This window comes from Sphaerulina musiva (assembly GCF_000320565.1).
Source record: "Sphaerulina musiva SO2202 unplaced genomic scaffold SEPMUscaffold_1, whole genome shotgun sequence".
NCBI lineage: Eukaryota > Fungi > Ascomycota > Dothideomycetes > Mycosphaerellales > Mycosphaerellaceae > Sphaerulina > Sphaerulina musiva.
The window spans coordinates 2703108-2718990 of NW_016017383.1; the positions used below are offsets into that span (position 1 = coordinate 2703108).

The 15883-nt window shown below is 54.7% G+C and overlaps 4 protein-coding genes across 4 annotated transcripts; 3 read left to right on the forward strand and 1 right to left on the reverse strand.

Annotated features, from left to right (window-relative positions):
• The first annotated feature begins 490 nt into the window (after window positions 1–490).
• Window positions 491–4177, forward strand: SEPMUDRAFT_77053 (protein kinase kin1). Its single transcript, XM_016910156.1, has 2 exons — window positions 491–1713; window positions 1768–4177. Exons 1-2 carry the CDS (start codon window positions 663–665, stop codon window positions 3750–3752), a joined length of 3036 nt encoding a protein of 1011 aa, XP_016765240.1. The 5' UTR covers window positions 491–662; the 3' UTR covers window positions 3753–4177.
• Window positions 4178–4803: 626 nt separating this feature from the next.
• SEPMUDRAFT_146212 (cytochrome c oxidase assembly protein COX19) lies at window positions 4804–5819 on the forward strand. The gene has a single exon (XM_016903520.1). It carries the CDS (start codon window positions 4867–4869, stop codon window positions 5200–5202), a length of 336 nt encoding a protein of 111 aa, XP_016765241.1. The 5' UTR covers window positions 4804–4866; the 3' UTR covers window positions 5203–5819.
• A 195-nt stretch (window positions 5820–6014) lies between these two features.
• Window positions 6015–10402, reverse strand: SEPMUDRAFT_146214 (uncharacterized protein). The gene is made up of 3 exons (XM_016903521.1): window positions 9281–10402; window positions 8773–9128; window positions 6015–8583 (listed from the first exon to the last, which is right to left on the reverse strand). Exons 2-3 carry the CDS (start codon window positions 8783–8785, stop codon window positions 6986–6988), a joined length of 1611 nt encoding a protein of 536 aa, XP_016765242.1. The 5' UTR covers window positions 8786–9128; window positions 9281–10402; the 3' UTR covers window positions 6015–6985.
• A 1018-nt stretch (window positions 10403–11420) lies between these two features.
• Window positions 11421–14534, forward strand: SEPMUDRAFT_122538 (protein transport protein SFT2). Its single transcript, XM_016901778.1, has 6 exons — window positions 11421–12228; window positions 12608–12728; window positions 13251–13315; window positions 13493–13578; window positions 14048–14150; window positions 14213–14534. The coding sequence occupies exons 1-6, from the start codon at window positions 12003–12005 to the stop codon at window positions 14260–14262; spliced, it is 651 nt and encodes a 216-aa protein (XP_016765243.1). The 5' UTR covers window positions 11421–12002; the 3' UTR covers window positions 14263–14534.
• Window positions 14535–15883: the final 1349 nt, after the last annotated feature.

A 15883-nucleotide genomic window follows, 5' to 3' on the forward strand; every position in this document is an offset into this window, starting at 1 on the left:
CAGGCAGACCAGCAGGCCGGCGGGCAGGCAGATTGGCGGAGGAACAGGACAGCAACAACCATCTCATCACGATCTCTCACACTAGTTCTGATATCCATGGCACGCATAGGAGGTAGGTATAGCACACACGCAGCAGTTCGGATTGAGAGGACCTGGAGTCCAAGGGGGCTGTTCTCTGCTCTGCGTGGCCGTGAAGCGTGGGCTAGAGCTACCCCAGGCCTGAGTACATTCTAGACAGTAGTCATGCCGTGCAGTGAGAACAGCGGACTCCCTGCGAGTCGGCGTTTCAGTGCTCGACTGCCATCCAGTGATACCTTGCTGGCATCCGACTGCCGCCTAAGGTAATGTGAAGTACCGTGATCATAATACAGAACTGGCAGTCGACGTCCACTATACGCCTAGAATTAGCACTGTGGCACAGCATACCTACCTAACCTACCTCCAAGGTAGCCACTATGTCGGCTGCCGCGTCGCCAGCATCTCTACCTCCCCGAGCCCACTCTACACGTCGCCAACAGCAGCAGCAGCATCAGCAGCCTGCACACTCCCCCTCCTCCTCATCCCCGCCAGCTTCCACCACCGACCGCGATAACACTCGGCTGCCGCACCGTGCACAGTCGACGTCGAATCGCTCCGCCGCCCCGGCCTCGCCTCGACGGTCAATGTCCACGTCGCAGGCGCCTTCCTCGTCCGCTGCCCACGCTCGGCCACCCTCAGGAGGCAACGTCGACAAGGCCGCGCGCCATGACGTGGAGCAGAGCACCGTGAACCAGCCGCATGCTCCGTCCTCCTCGCGAAGGAGCGAGTCGCACGAACCTGGCATGAACGGCAGCCGTGCCCATCCCCCGCGAGGAGATTCAATGCGAGCAGCGTCCGGCCACGCGCGGACGCAGTCGCGCTACAATGATCAGCCTACACCTGCACCCAGCACCAGCGACGCTCGCTCTGCGCAGCCTGCGACGAACTTGAGGCGGCGCACCACGATCGACGCGCAGACCGGGCACTGGGAGTTGGGCAAGACTGTGGGAGCTGGCAGCATGGGCAAAGTGAAACTGGCCAGAAATAAAGACACTGGGGAGCAAGTTGCTGTGAAAATCGTGCCTCGGACGAGCCAAGGGGAGGAACATCGCACACAGCAGGAACGTGAACGGGCAGAGCACAGCAAGGAAATCCGCACAGCACGAGAGGCTGCCATAGTGACGCTGGTCGACCATCCTTATATCTGCTACATGCGTGACGTGGTACGAACGCACTATCACTGGTACATGCTATTCGAGTACGTGAATGGAGGACAAATGCTCGACTATATCATTTCCCATGGCAGACTGAAGGAGAAGCAAGCTCGGAAGTTTGGCAGGCAAATCGCAAGTGCTTTGGATTACTGCCACCGAAATAGCATTGTGCACCGCGATCTCAAGATTGAGAACATCCTCATCAGCAAGACGGGCGATATCAAGATCATCGACTTCGGTCTGTCTAATCTGTTCAGCCCGAAGAATACCCTCAAGACTTTTTGCGGCAGCCTATACTTTGCTGCTCCTGAGCTCCTTCAGGCCAAGCAGTATACCGGGCCGGAGGTGGACGTATGGAGCTTCGGGATTGTGTTGTACGTGCTGGTCTGCGGCAAGGTACCATTTGACGATCAAAGCATGCCCCAGCTGCACGCTAAGATCAAAAAGGGTGTGGTCGAGTACCCACCTTGGCTGAGTTCTGGTAAGATATTGTGTTCGAAATTGAGGACAGAGCATGTGGCTAATCGAGACATAGAGTGTCGACAGCTCATTGCGCGCATGTTGACCACCAATCCGGTCGAACGTGCGACATTGCAGGAGATCATGACCCATCCATGGATGACCAAGGGGTTCAATGGTCCTCCAGAGAGTCATTTGCCGGAGAGGAAGCCTCTCACTCTGCCTCTCGATCCCTCCGTGGTCGACAAGATGACGGGATTCGATTTCGGGGAGGCGGACCTTATCACTTCTCAACTCACCAAGATCATAGAATCCGATGAGTATCAACGGGCCATACGAATGCAAGAGAGACGCGCACAGGCGGGGCCTCCAGAAATCGATCAGAAGCGTGGGGTTTTCAGCTTCTATAAACGACGAAGCTCTACCACCAGTCGAGACACCTTGAACACCCCATCTACAGAAGCAATTCAGCTTGGATCTGACCCGCTCAATGCCTTTCATCCGCTGATTTCTATCTACTACCTGGCCATGGAAAAGCAAGAGCGTGAAGCCAAGGAGAAGAATCCTGGCGCGTTGTGGATGCCACCAGTCCCAGGCGAGAAGCCATTGGGCATGGTCGACTTAGCAGCGCCAGCACCTGCCCACGTCAATTCTTCTGCTTACGAGATGGCGGGCGAGAAGCCGACTGGAGGCCGATCGCGTCCTCGCGCACGCACGCATGGTGAGGACGAGGTTGCGCAAGATATGCGTTCTCTCAGTGTCAATGCTGCCTCCAACCCGCAGCAACCAACCATCGTAGAGCCAGAAAAGCCGACATCACACGGGCGGAAGGAAAGCGTAGCTGGAGGTCTATTGCGAAGATTCAGCAAGCGGGATAAGCCAGGGCGCCCAAGCCATCCGCCCTCCTCACTTGATAAGTACAACCCGGAGACGCCCCGGAAGAGCTTCAGCATGCGTCGTGCGCGAGATCGTAGTCAGAACCGTGATACCAGTCAGACGCGCGAAGGGACGCGTCCCGAAACGGCCGCCAGCAAGCAGAGTGAACTCCTAATACCACCTCCTACTGGTGATGCGGCGAATGACCGGACGCCACCAGATTCAATCTCATCAAAACGGTCACATGGATTAGGACGATCAGTCAGTGTCAACTCTAGCGACATCAGGAGACGCTTGACCCGCCGAGGTGTATCGGAAGGGTCGTCAAAAAGACCACCGCTGAAGTCCACTGGCAGTACAGAGATGCCAAAAGTATCTCTTGATCGGACCAGCAGCATACGAGAAGCTCAGTCCGATGTCGAAGGACCGACGAAACCTGCCACCACCTTCGCAAACCGCGCAAGGTCTATGGGGCACGCTCGTAAGGAAAGTATGCAGGTGCGGCGTGCTCGTCGTGAACAGGCCCGAACGGGACAAGCGGACGTGCCAGAAGAGACCGACGCAGAGCTACTTGATGAGGTTGACGCCAAAGAGGAAAGAGGAGGTTCGAGCATGAAGCCGGTCTACCTGAAAGGCCTGTTCAGTGTCAGCACGACGAGCAGCAAACCCTTGAACTTCATTCGCACTGACCTGATACGCGTGCTGCAAGATCTCGGCGTTGAGTATCGAGAGGTCAAAGGTGGGTTCTCTTGCAAGCACTCGCCGAGTATACTGCCCAAGCCGGGACCAGACGAGACGATACCTTCCGGTGCACAGCCGTTGTCGCCACCACCAGAATCCCATCACAAGCGCAAGATCAGTTTTGGAGGTTTTCGATCACAAACAGGTGACGAGGCAAAGCCCCCGCGACAGAAGCCTAGCTACGCCAACGGCAACTCAGATGAGGATAGCGAAGAAGATCCCCCTACAAACCAGCCGAGACAGTCCATGTCGCAAAGAGCCGCCGGCGAGACAAGCACGCACGTGCAAAATGACCTTGGAGAAGGGCTGGCACTGAAATTTGAGATATTTGTCGTCAAGGTCCCGCTTCTCAGCTTGCATGGAATCCAGTTCAAAAAGGTCGACGGAGGTACGTGGCAATACAAGGCGATGGCCCAGAAAATCCTGAATGAGTTGAGACTGTGAGTGTGGAGGCGTAGATTGAGCTGGAAACAGCCGGAATTACGGAGAAAGAGTTCTGTTGGAAGCAGAGCAGCACGAGCAGGTCTTAAGCTGCAGGGCAGGAAGGGTAGGAAAGACAGAGAGCGTTCTTCGCGATGTGCCCCCGTCTGTGCATCAAGAATAGGCTGTCATTAATTTGAGTATGTTGACGCATTACTTCGCGGAGACGCGGATATGGACATGACGATGGATTGTTGGAGTAAGTATGAGAGGCCATGGCTAGCGATGATGTTGCAAAGACCAGGTACATGTAGGCATGCCGCCGATGTGTGGTGTAGGACGTGGAAGTGCGTGCAGGTGGTCGGAATCAGTGGCGGACTGAGCACCAGGTGAAGCGGGCTAATTCGACCTGGAGCATTGGAACGATAGATAGATGAGCCAAAGCAAAGTTCGCTCCGACCCATGTCCAGGCAGTGACGGGATGTGACTATCTAGGGGTATGTCATGCCCGCTCGTCGACAGGTACATGTGATGCACATTGTAGTTTTTCTTGTGCATCGGTATACCTCATCATCCATCCTCTTGTCAGTGAGATGTCAGCAGTAATCAGATCATCACCAGCATCATCATCATCATCATCCGCGTGCCAGCACAACAGCATGCATGGTTGGTTGGTTGGTGGACTTGGTGCCTTGCGTCTGCCGTCTGGCTGACAAGGTTCCGATGTTGTCTCCCGCCTGCTGGTAGTAACGAGGTCATAAAGCTGGTGTAAAAAGTGCAGAGCAGCGGGTGGAAAGTGGTCAATAACCTAGGACGAGCGTCAGGAACAAACCCGCGATGCAGCCAGCGGCTAGTGTCCGCGCCTCCGCGACCACTCAAATCCTCCCGTGGCCCTTGCCTAGTTGCGGGCAACTTCCCTCCAACGTTGTACTCGCCCGAGGGAAGGTAGGACCGGTAGGTAGTAGGTAAACGCCGTGTTCCTGCCCCATCGAGGACGACCGTATTCTTTCCAACCAACTTGAAACAACAACATCGACCAATACATGACACCTCCCTACCTACCTTACCTTCCTGACCTGCTTCGGACACCATCATCACGACCACCAACGCCACACGAAGCAACTAGAAACAGTGCACCATGTCCACGTTTGGCGGTCCAGGCGGGCGGACGACGTTCAGCAAACCCACTCCGCCCGAGCGTGGTTCTTTTCCTTTGGATCACGAAGCAGAATGCCAGCCCATCATGAAGCAATATCTGCGCTGTATCAAGTCGAAACGAGGCGTCAATGATGAAGAGTGCCGCCAGTTGAGCAAGGGTTATCTACAATGCCGCATGGATCGCAACCTGATGGCACCCGATTCCATGCGGAACTTGGGCTTCCAAAGTGCAGAAGACCAAGCACAAGATGCGATGCGAGCACAGGTCAAAGCGGACCTGGACGCCGAGCAGGAGGCAAACAAACGCCGCGAGTGATACGCGTACAGGCCCTACGTATTGAGACAAACATCTGCAAAAAAGTGCACGAGCCGTGGTCAAACTTGTCTTGCCGACACACTCGTCGTGCGCGAAAGGTTGTGTACCTACCGGCTTTCCCAACACCTGCGCTCAAAGCTCAGAGCCAGATTACTGTCTGAGAGTCATTACAGTATTCTTTGAACAGGACGCAAGGGGCGACGGAAACAGCAGAAACAGTCTCACCTATGCGACGTGGCAATGTCTTTCATGATAAAAGCGCTCGTGTACGCCACAAGCCAGCGCTAGCTGCAAGCTACACTGCCTTTTTACGCCAGACTTGCATATGGAGATGATGACAGGCTCTGGAGGTCTCAGTAGGGCTTGGGCGCTAGAACTCGTCTAACCTGCCTCTATGAATGACCCTGGGAGGCGCAGCTCCAGCAAGCTAAAAAGCATTCGACAGCGCGGAATGACTACCCTGCGACTGTCGATCGCATTCCGGTTTGTTGCTCACTCCACCGAGTCCACCCGGAGGTGTCTCAACCGATGTAGGTAGGCACCTTATACTTGGTTAGAAAGTGATAGTCCAAGACATGGTACGCCTTACTGCTCAGAATGAAACAAAATCCATCCACCGCCTCAGGGTGCTGCTATACACTAACCGCTACCTCCTACTCGAGTACTCTACCTCCGACGACTCGGTGGTATACTCGCTTTACGTAACTATAGTGGTCTAGCAGAATAGTGGTACTGTAGTGTTAGACTGGGATTATGTTGCTCTGGATGAGAATCGACTTGCATGCGGGTTCACGTTTGATCACTGGTCAAGTGTTGAAATGATATCTCGGCTATCCATTAGGTGTGTGAATGTGTGAATGTGTGATGATGTTGCATAATCAGTCCTGCCAGTCATGCCGTTCTCAAACAAAGTCATCGAAATCTTCTCAACCTTCCACCCCAAACAGTCTCCGCGCTCTACTACGCAGCTGTTGGTCCGCCAGCTGAGTAGATCCAGCCAGAGACATGCAAAAACTCCATTCATAATCCATCCATCATCCGTGTAAGGTAGTAGATCAGAGAAGCCAAGGGGGTGTTCATCAACATCGTCATGACGACTCAAGCAGACTTCTGCAAAATGCCTCGTTCCGACCAACGAAGGCTCATAGTTGGCAGTGTCATGATCTCGCGCGCGCCTGGCCCTGTACCTCGCTCCCTCCCTCCCTTCTCCCTTTCTCTCTCTGAACGCCCAAATATGCAAGACCCCCAGAAGTGCATTTACTGGAAAGAGCATGAATCGCAGCCGTCGCAAGTGTGTAGCTGAAACACGTGGTTCAGCATTTGATAGGCCGAGAAAACCAGTCGTCGAAGCAAAAGCAAATGGTATCATTGGTGCTCAAGCAGAATCCGAAAGCCCCAAAAGATTGGACCCGGTTGAAACCAAACGCCGCTGGTATAGTGATTGGTAATTGTCAAAAAAAAAAGTCCGAGAGGTGACATGAGTGTCGCAAACAAGTGGTGAGGGCAAGAGCAGAGAATGCTGGTCCATGAGCGGCTATGCATGCTGACACAGCAGCTATCGCATAATGGCACGATTGGTCACAGCTCTGTGGTGTTGTGCCGCAGGAAAAATAGCTTCAGGCTAAGCGCTCAAGCAGCTGCGGCCACAATCAGCCTAGATTTCGGTAGATGGCAAACCTTCAAAATTGGCGGGATAGAGGTGTGCATCGAAGTCGAATAAAGGTGGCGGTGACTGTGGATAGGTGAGGGCAGGGGATTGTGGCTGGTAGGTGAAGTTGCGACCCTATTGCATCTCCATACCAATTCCAAACTCATCTTCCTCTTTCGGATCGTTGGTCCAATTGTATCCGGTGGAGTCATGGGACATCCCACTCGACATGCCGCTACCGCCGGGGTGGAAACCTGGGCTCATAGCTGGAATGGTCAAGTTTGGTAGTTCGGCAGTGCCAATGCTGTCACCATTCAGATTGGTGAAGCCAGGGACTCGTAGGCCAGATCCAGGAGCGCGGGTATACCCCGAGAATCCACCATGTTCATGGTGCTTGGTGAGGACTTCCAAGAACTCGGAGGTCATGCGCACCTCCTCCTCGCTTTGTTCGAATGGCCACTTGCCGCCAAGGTCTTGAACGTACTTCTTGAGTCGCTGTTCCTGGTCGAGTTTCATGTGGATGAACCAGACCATGTCGCGTGTCCAAGCGACTGATCCGTTCAATATGTCACCCTTGTTCGGGCCTTTGTCCTTTTCTTCGAGCGGCAGCCCTTGAGTAATGTTACCAGCAGCTCGGCGAGCTGAGGTGCCAAGCAGGGAGGCATTTGGCGGCGACATACCCGAGTTGGCGATCGATGGCGACAATGGTGCATTAGTCTGCAAGTGCTTGCGCACCTTTTCATCCTCGAGTCTATGCTGCGGGACTAGTGTGCCCAGATCCTGGATGCGTTCGTTGATGTTGTCGCGACGACGACGCTCAACCATATTGTGAGACTCACGTCTCCGGCGACGCTTAGCTTCTTGCGTAGTAGAGGGCGCTCCAAAGCCCGGCTCCATCTTGGTAGGAAGGCTCGATGCCACTTTGTGGTGATGAGTACCTCGCAGTACCGCCTCAATCTGCGGGTGCTGTGGTTGGCCGTTAGGTGAAGGGTACGGTGAAGTATCGCCCCAACTGTGACCACTGGGAGTGCTTTCCCAGCCGTTGCCAAGAGAGTTGTGTTGTCGGTGGCTAATTTGTTGCATGCCAGGATGGATATCGTCGTTGACATTGAGGTGCTGGATGCCTGGTGTGTTGGGCGTGGCAGGTGACCGCGAGTCGGACACTTTGCGCTCGCCATTCATGTGAGGTTGTCGAAAGCCCTGAGTTTGCGCTGGTAGGCTGTGACCAAACTGGTGCTGCTGCTGACCCGGCACTGCCCGAAACTGCCCGTAGTTGAAGTCGCCATTGAACGGTGACTGTATGGGAGCGCCATCGGGTGTGTGGGAGAAGGTGTTCGAGTTAGACATGGTTTGTTGCGTCGGGAAGTAGTTCTGGAACTGTACGTCGGCGCCAAATTGGGGAGTGCTGTCGATGTTGAGGTCGGCAAGTTCGTCGTCTGCGATGTAAGAGGATGACATGAAATTGGCACCGCCATTGGTCAGGTTCACCGGGTTCACGTTCATGTTGCCGCCTGCCTGGTTGTTCATGTGACCGTGATTGGGGGTGAACGTCATGTACTGATTAGAGTTGAAGTTGTTATAGTCGTCAGGCTCGGATTTGATGAATGGCGATTGCGCCATCTCGTCCTCCTCTAGACCACTATCAAATGTGAATTCAAGGGGTGAGTCGCGCTTGTTGTCGGTTTCTTTCGCTTGGCTGTCAAACGGCGGAACTATGTTGAGACTGTCTCTGGCTTTACGGGCGCAGGTCAGCATGGGGGCCTTCACGTTCGGGCATTGTCGGTGCAAGCTCGAGATACGGACGGCCGCATTGTACAGGAAGCCGTCCATTGTGGCAGAGTACGTATGTCGAGCGCATTGTCGCCGAGTGAAGTGAGGGTTGGGCAGGAACGAAGAAGAGATGTAGGCAAACGAACACTCACAGGATCCAGGCATTCCTTGATTCACCGCTCGCTTGCCAGTAGGTATTCCCGGCGCTTCTCCTCACTGTCCAACCTAGTGACAGTGCGATGGTGTCGTGTCGTGGCTCCTGCGTGGAGTGATAGGATGTGGTGTGTGTCTCTCTCGGCCTTATTTCTTGGCTGCTCGCCGAAGGGCGCAAGGCTGAGGTGTGCTGGCAGAGTTGATAGGACCGGGCGAGAGCGCGTCGCAAGTACAACGGCCTGATGTTGTCCAATGGTCGATCGGCGTTGAAGTGCACCGCAGCAGGCACCTTCGTGCTCTAAAATGACGTGCGATGTATGTTCGAGGAAGGAAGAGGGATGTATGTTCTGAGGACCTGAAGGAGAAGAAGAAGAAGAACGGTCAGCGCTGGGCTCACGCCTCATCAATTGTGGTAGGCTGCAGTCGCATTAATTCCCAGCCGTGGCGGTGCTCAGTGAGGTGCCTAGGCACGCACAGTGCAGTGCGGTATAGCAGGCATTGACGTACTCGTCGCGTCGTCGGGTAGCCTTGCCAGACGGTGTGCTTCGCGCTTGCTGCTTTCTGTCTGGGGCACGCTTGCGCTGGATCTCGTCATCGCCGATCGCAAGCGCGGGCAGTCGTCCAGGACTCGCGAGATCGCAACGACAATCATGCAACCAACTGGTGAGGAAAAGGCAGGGCACTCACCGGCACGAGTCGTTGCAGGCTAGTCGAGGCAACGGGCTGCCTGCAGTGTTGAGAGAGAGCGGAGGAGTCGTGGTTGGTATAGCTCGCGCGTGCAAGCGGATAGGTGCGTTGCGAGCTTTTGGGACGAGCGGGCGGGCGGGCGTGCGTGCGAGCGTTCGAGCGTTCGAGCGTTTGAGCGTTTGGGCGTACGTGTGTGGTCGGCCGTAGTCGAGGCTGGGCTGGGGGTTTCGACGATTTCGGCTTCCTGGAGGCTAATCGGTGTCCGGAGGCGGAAGGAGGTGTGCAGTCGACCCCGATCCCACTACTCCAGGCGCTTCAAGTCGGCTCTCGTGGAGAGAGAGAGAGGTCGGTCGAGCGTGCTGTGGCGGCGCGAGCGAGGCGGTGCGACGTCGAGAAAGTAAAGTGCGCTAAAATGGGGGGTACAGTAGTGGATCTCCGAGGTGGCCGCTGGGTGGGGTGGGCTCTCTCGTGCACGACCAGTCTGTCAGGCCGGTGTATCAAAGACGGGGGGCTCTGTGCGCCAGCAGACGGAACGGCCACAAAGAAGAACGGAAGAATGGGAGACAAGACAAGCGTCGTGGCGGCGGGCGGTGTGGGTTAGCAGTGCGCCGGCCTCGTCTGTCCGCGGTGAGCAAAGGGCGGTGCAGCAACGCAACGACGACGGCGACGAAGGCGGCGACGACGACGACGACGACGATGATGATGATGATGATGCTGTCGTCGCTAGCTAGTCACTAACGTGTAGCTTATATGGGAAATGGAGGGAGCGCGGCTGCAGCGGTGAATATTGGGTTCGCTTATGGTCAGGGTTCGCAGCGCGGGAGGAATCCAGCAGTAGTGGCAGCGTCCAATCGTCGAGAAGTAGCGCAACTCCAGTGTTATATCGATTGTAGGAAATCGATCCGGACAAGTAAGGTAATAAATAGTGCGAGTAAGAGCAGCAGGACGAGGACGAAGACGAAGACGACGACGAGAGGCAGCGGAGCCGCGTCCTCTGTACATATACTTGTACACGAACTAAAAAAGGGCATCGCCCCTCCGGCGCGGCAGAGCAGTGCAGTACCTCCTACAGTGCAGAGCAGAGCAGCGCAGAGCAGTGCAGACCGAACGGCTGCCATCCTGTTCCACATTGTCGAGCCCATGCTGCCCATCATGATCACGGCCAATGAGTCATGCTATAGCCTCCACTACACTACACGACGCGCACGACACTACGCTCCCCTACCTACCACTCGTTCTGCATGTTGCAGATGCTTCGCGGTGGTCAAGGCCCAGGCATTCGGGTTTCGACCTCCCCGTCGCGTCGCCTCTGGTTGACTGCTTGACTGGTTCTTCCTCGACGCCCTCGACCTGGCCGGCTCTGCCTGCCGCCGCCGGTCTGCATTCTTTGTGCTGTACCGCTGGGCCCTGCTCAGACACACTGCGACTTTCCTCCTCCATCAGGCCATTGCACTCGCGTGTTGCGCTCGGTGTGCGTTGCAAGCGGGCTCCAGGCTCCAGGCTCCGTCATCCCAACCGCCACGCCGTCTGAAACACACAACACCTGCGACCTCCAGGACTGGCGGTGGAGGGTTGGAGGCTTGTGCATGCACGTAATTCTTCTGGCCCTGCATCTCAAGCGCGAAGTTTGCTGCCCTGCTAATGCTTGCCCTCAGTGCCCTGCTCTCTCAGCCCTTCCCACTCCGACAGTGGGAGTGGTGCAGTGCGCACGGTACTTTCTCCGTACAGTACCTTAGTCTGGCTGGTGCAGGCTTGGCTGGGTGGTGAAGGCATGTTCTAGTGCAAGACATTAGTGCACTATGCACGGTTGTCGGAGTGACAGATGGTGGACGGAGCAATCCCCCGACCTCCGGCTCTGGTGTCCTTTCTCTCTCTAGGAGGTATCTCTCCGCATCTTCTCTGGCTCTCCCTCCCTCGCTCTCTCGCTCTCTCTCTCTCTCTGCCTCTCCATTTTTGTGTGTGCGTGTGTGTGTGTCTCTGTGTCTGTGTGTGAGAGCGTCTCTCTCTCTCTCCGCGGCGCGCTCGCTTCTCCTGGTCTGCGGATGCAGTCGCCCGTACCGTCGTCCACCGTCGCCACACCAACAAGTTGGCTGCCTCGGAGCTGTGAGGTTGGCTGCCACCATCATTACTATCGCGCCTGTTTTGGCTGTCGCCCGCTGCACGCTTGCCGCGACGCGACGCGACGCGATACACGGCTGAGCTGACAGGCAGCACAATACCTCCTCATTACCTACCTTACCTTACCTTAGGAGGCACCTACCTACCTTACTCACCTTGTTTGCTTCGAGAGTAACTACCACAACACAGTAAAGCACAGCACAGCACAGCACAGCACAGCACAGTACAGTACAGTACAGCACAGTACAGCACAGCACAGCATAGCACAGCACAGTACAGTACAGCACAGTACACCCACTGCGCCAGCTATACACACCTACCTACCAGGTACCTTAGCTACCGAGCTCTCCACCAACATCAAACACGCTACTCTGCACCGCACAAAGACGCGCAGTCGCGCACTACCGATACGACATCCTCGAACATGGCCTCTTCGTCCTTCCGCGATAGCATGAATAGCTTGGGCTGGTCACGCCGCGCAGATGAGCCCGTCAACACCGCGCCGCAGAATCCGATACTGGGCACTCTCTCGAAGCTGAACCCCTTCGCAAGTGCGGGTTATGTCAGGCTGCCTACAACAGAGGGCGAAGGCCCTGGCGCACCGCTTCCGGCGCGGACAAGGAGGGAAGAGGAAGAAGGATGGTTTGCGCGTAAGTCCACAATAACTTGCTGCTGCATGCACACTTCATCTGGGCACGCAGGTCACTCATTCTCGGCTATGCCCATTCTGGATCGTCCGCGCGCTGCATATGATGGCAGGGCCGTGGGGGTGCATGTAGCTAGCATGTCTCTCTTCGATGGAGATATTGCAGTCAGGCTGGAACTCTGCAAGACATTCGCCACTGGCATGTCCGGTCACCGCAACAGCTCGCGCTGTGTGATCAGATGGAGTTCCTGCAGTGTGCTTCCGGCGCACACGCGCCGTTCAGGTTCTCACCTAGCCTGTTCATCCTGGTCATGCACCAGGCTTGTCTAGCCATAGCCAACCGGGTCGTCCAGCCGAAACATTGGCTAATTCGTGCTTCACAGTAAGTCGATGGGACCGTCTTCTACTTTTCGGTGGCTTGAACCTCGCTGCCATCGCCTTGTTTGTCGTTTGCTTCACCCTCATGCCCATCCTCAGCCTGAGACCACGCAAATTCGCAATCCTGTACGTATCAAGTCTCCGTCTCGCCCCCAAAGGATCATTGCAAAAACACTCGCGTTCAGAGCCAGTTTCTGAACATCTCTCTCTCTCTCTCTCTCTCTCCCTCCCTCCCTCTCCTGCCTGCTCTTGCCTGCTCTCAGAAGAGGGTGTGCTGCTGTGGGGCATCGCCCATTCGGCTGAGCATTCACTTGATCACCATTCGCATGGTCGGTGCGTCAAATGAAGTTCCGTCACCACTGCCACGAGGTGGCCTTCGCAGTCTGCTCAAGGCGCAGGCACTTATGCAGTGGGTGTGCCCGCCTGACCACAAGCTTAATAGAGTGTATGGGCACTTTGCTGCAGCTCGAACGCGGACACCTGCAGCCATCCGGAGCAGAGCTGCCAAGTCGCTTGCGGCGATCTCCTGCAATCCTCCCAATACTAGATACGGGTGTCGATGAGCTTGAGCCCGTCGAGAGTCTCGTTTACGCTCGCGAAAATTGATGCTTTGATCTGCGAGAGTCTGCGCTAATAATGTCGGGTCAGTTGGACAATGGCATCAATGCTCTTTCTGGGCTCGTGGGCGATCTTGATGGGCCCGATGGTCTACGGTAAGCAGCCACACCAAGCATGTTGCTCTGTTGCCACAACTTTCGTTGCGTGCGCCTCGTGCAGCTATCAAGCAGCATAGCAGGGCCACCTCTACGTCTCGCACAGCTGCATCTGCCACTGCCGATTGTGTATTGGTATCACGATGGTGGTTTCTTATGGCTGATTTGTACGAACAGTGCGCCATCTGGTGTCGCAAGAGCGACTACCATTTACAGCCACATACTTTGGTAGCATAGCGCTGACGCTGTACTTTGCGGTCGGAGTAAGTCGAGCATTTCTTTGCCAAAATCCGTATTCGGGGAGTTGCGGAACTGTTGCCGCACCACCAGCATCAAGATCAGCCACTGTGACCAGGAAGTTTGACATGACAATGTCTTTGTGATATGGATGCGACGTCAATCGGGAGCTCGAGCAAACTGTCTACGTGAAGCACTAGTTTTCAAAGCCACCACGGCACTCCCACTCCCACTCCCACTCCCACACACACACACACACACACACACACGACCACACACACTACACTTCACCTTCTGATCCGAACCCCGCCCGCCTCCCCTGCCTTCTTCGACGCCACCGTTATTGCCTCGTCAAACTCGCACGCACTCACTCCATCATGATACCCTGCGGCCGCCCCAGCCGCATTCATTCGTCAGCTCGAGCGATGACAAGCCAGCTAGATGAGAAGATGTTTGCTGACCTTGGCTCCCACGCCCGCCCCCCCCTATATGCAGCTGCGCAGCACTATCCTGACGCTACTCACATCGATTGTTCAAATTGTGGCACTGATTTGGTACCTCGTGAGCTACTTTCCCATGGGATCACAAGGTCTGAGATGTGAGTGCGATGGGGCCAAGCTGTCATCCGACATATGAGACATGACACTTACACATTGACAGTGGCTGCCAGGTTCGGAGGGGGCCGTATCAGTGCTGCACTCAACGGATAGACCGGGTGGGCAACGCAATGGGATCGACGAGACTAGCGAGTGATGTGTGTGGGTGGGTGGGTTTCTGTGTGTACATGTGCTTGTGTGTGTCTGAGTGTGGGTGAGTGGGTGTGTGTGTGTCTGACGTACATATCGGAATGGATACATTTCCACTCTCGTGCTCTATGGACACCTCATGGAAACATGAAGTTTGAGGATTGTCCGTTGGTGGATGGGTCTAATGATAGCATCATCATGCAGTGGGTTCATGCCATGATTTGCGCGCACTTTTTTGAGTCCCCTACATACATACCTAGGTACAGTAGGTACAGGTCGAAGCAGGACGATCTACTAAGGTACTAGCAGTAAGTCAGGTAAGGTCAGGTAAGATCAGTTAAGGTAGTGCGACAATCAATATCGGTAAGTTTTTGTGTGGCTACATATATATATACCTCTCTCTTTACAGTGCTTACCTATGTAGGAGATATGATCCATACACGTTTCTTCGGTGGTTGAGATTGTTACCTATATAAAAAAAATCAATCATGCAGTGCAATGCAATGCAATGCATGCATGTATGCATACAATCGCGGTTGCACTGGAGGAGATCGCCTCTGCATGAACAGCTCCCGGATGAAGTACGGGCATATCATCCCTACCTTTACCTGGAATTCATCCCTATCAAGGTACCTCTTTACCTTACCTTACCTTTTGTACTGCATGAACTGCCTACATGTAAGTATAAACTTAGTACCTTACTGTAATATGACCGCGATGATAAGGACTTACAGTTACATACCTCATGTACCAGGTACCTTACCTTACCTATGTAGTCGTAGTAGTAAGGCCTCTGTTCTTGTTTGAGGGTATAGCTACCTACCAGGTACCTGAATAACAACAGTACTAATTAGGTATTGAACTATATACCCGAGGTACCTGATGATGATCGAGGGAGGGTATACCTACAGGTACCAGGTATAGGCGTAGAGGGAAGAAAGGTCAGGTCAGTACATAGGTACTCAGGTCAGTAGGAGAGGTGTGTGTACGTACAGGTTGGGAGGCTGGAGGGGCTTGGGCTAGGCTAGGCTAGGCTGGGCTAGGCTGGGCTGGGCTGGGCTGGGCTGGGCTAAGGTACATTATGTAGTCAGGTAGAAGGAAGGTACAGGTACCTAAGGTAGGTAGGCTTGGCTTGGTGGTGGGTCCATCCATTATTACAACCTCCTACTTGGAACTTTTTGACTATGTAGTATTGTGCCAGTAAGGTACATGTAGTCATGTGTGCCACACCCTTTCTTGTTTTTGCCCAGAGTTTTTCCAACAATCATGCCCTCCTGGATAATAATGTCCATACAGTAGGTACTTGGCCGTATAATAATACGTCGGACCCGAGGAGCGATAGAGTGATGAGGCAAAGCACCAAGTCTGTGTACCTACCAGGTACCTAAGGTAGTTCTGAAGCCACGGCGCTTAGAAGAAAAACCAAAATATAGTACCTCCTACGCAAAAGACGGTTCGGAGACGACCTCTACCGTAGTCATGAGACTCGAAAAAGAGGGAGGGCCTGCTGCACAAGTACTGGTCAGGTAGGAGAAAGGAGTCAGGTAGGTATGTATGGACAAAGAACGATGGTAGGTGGGAATGC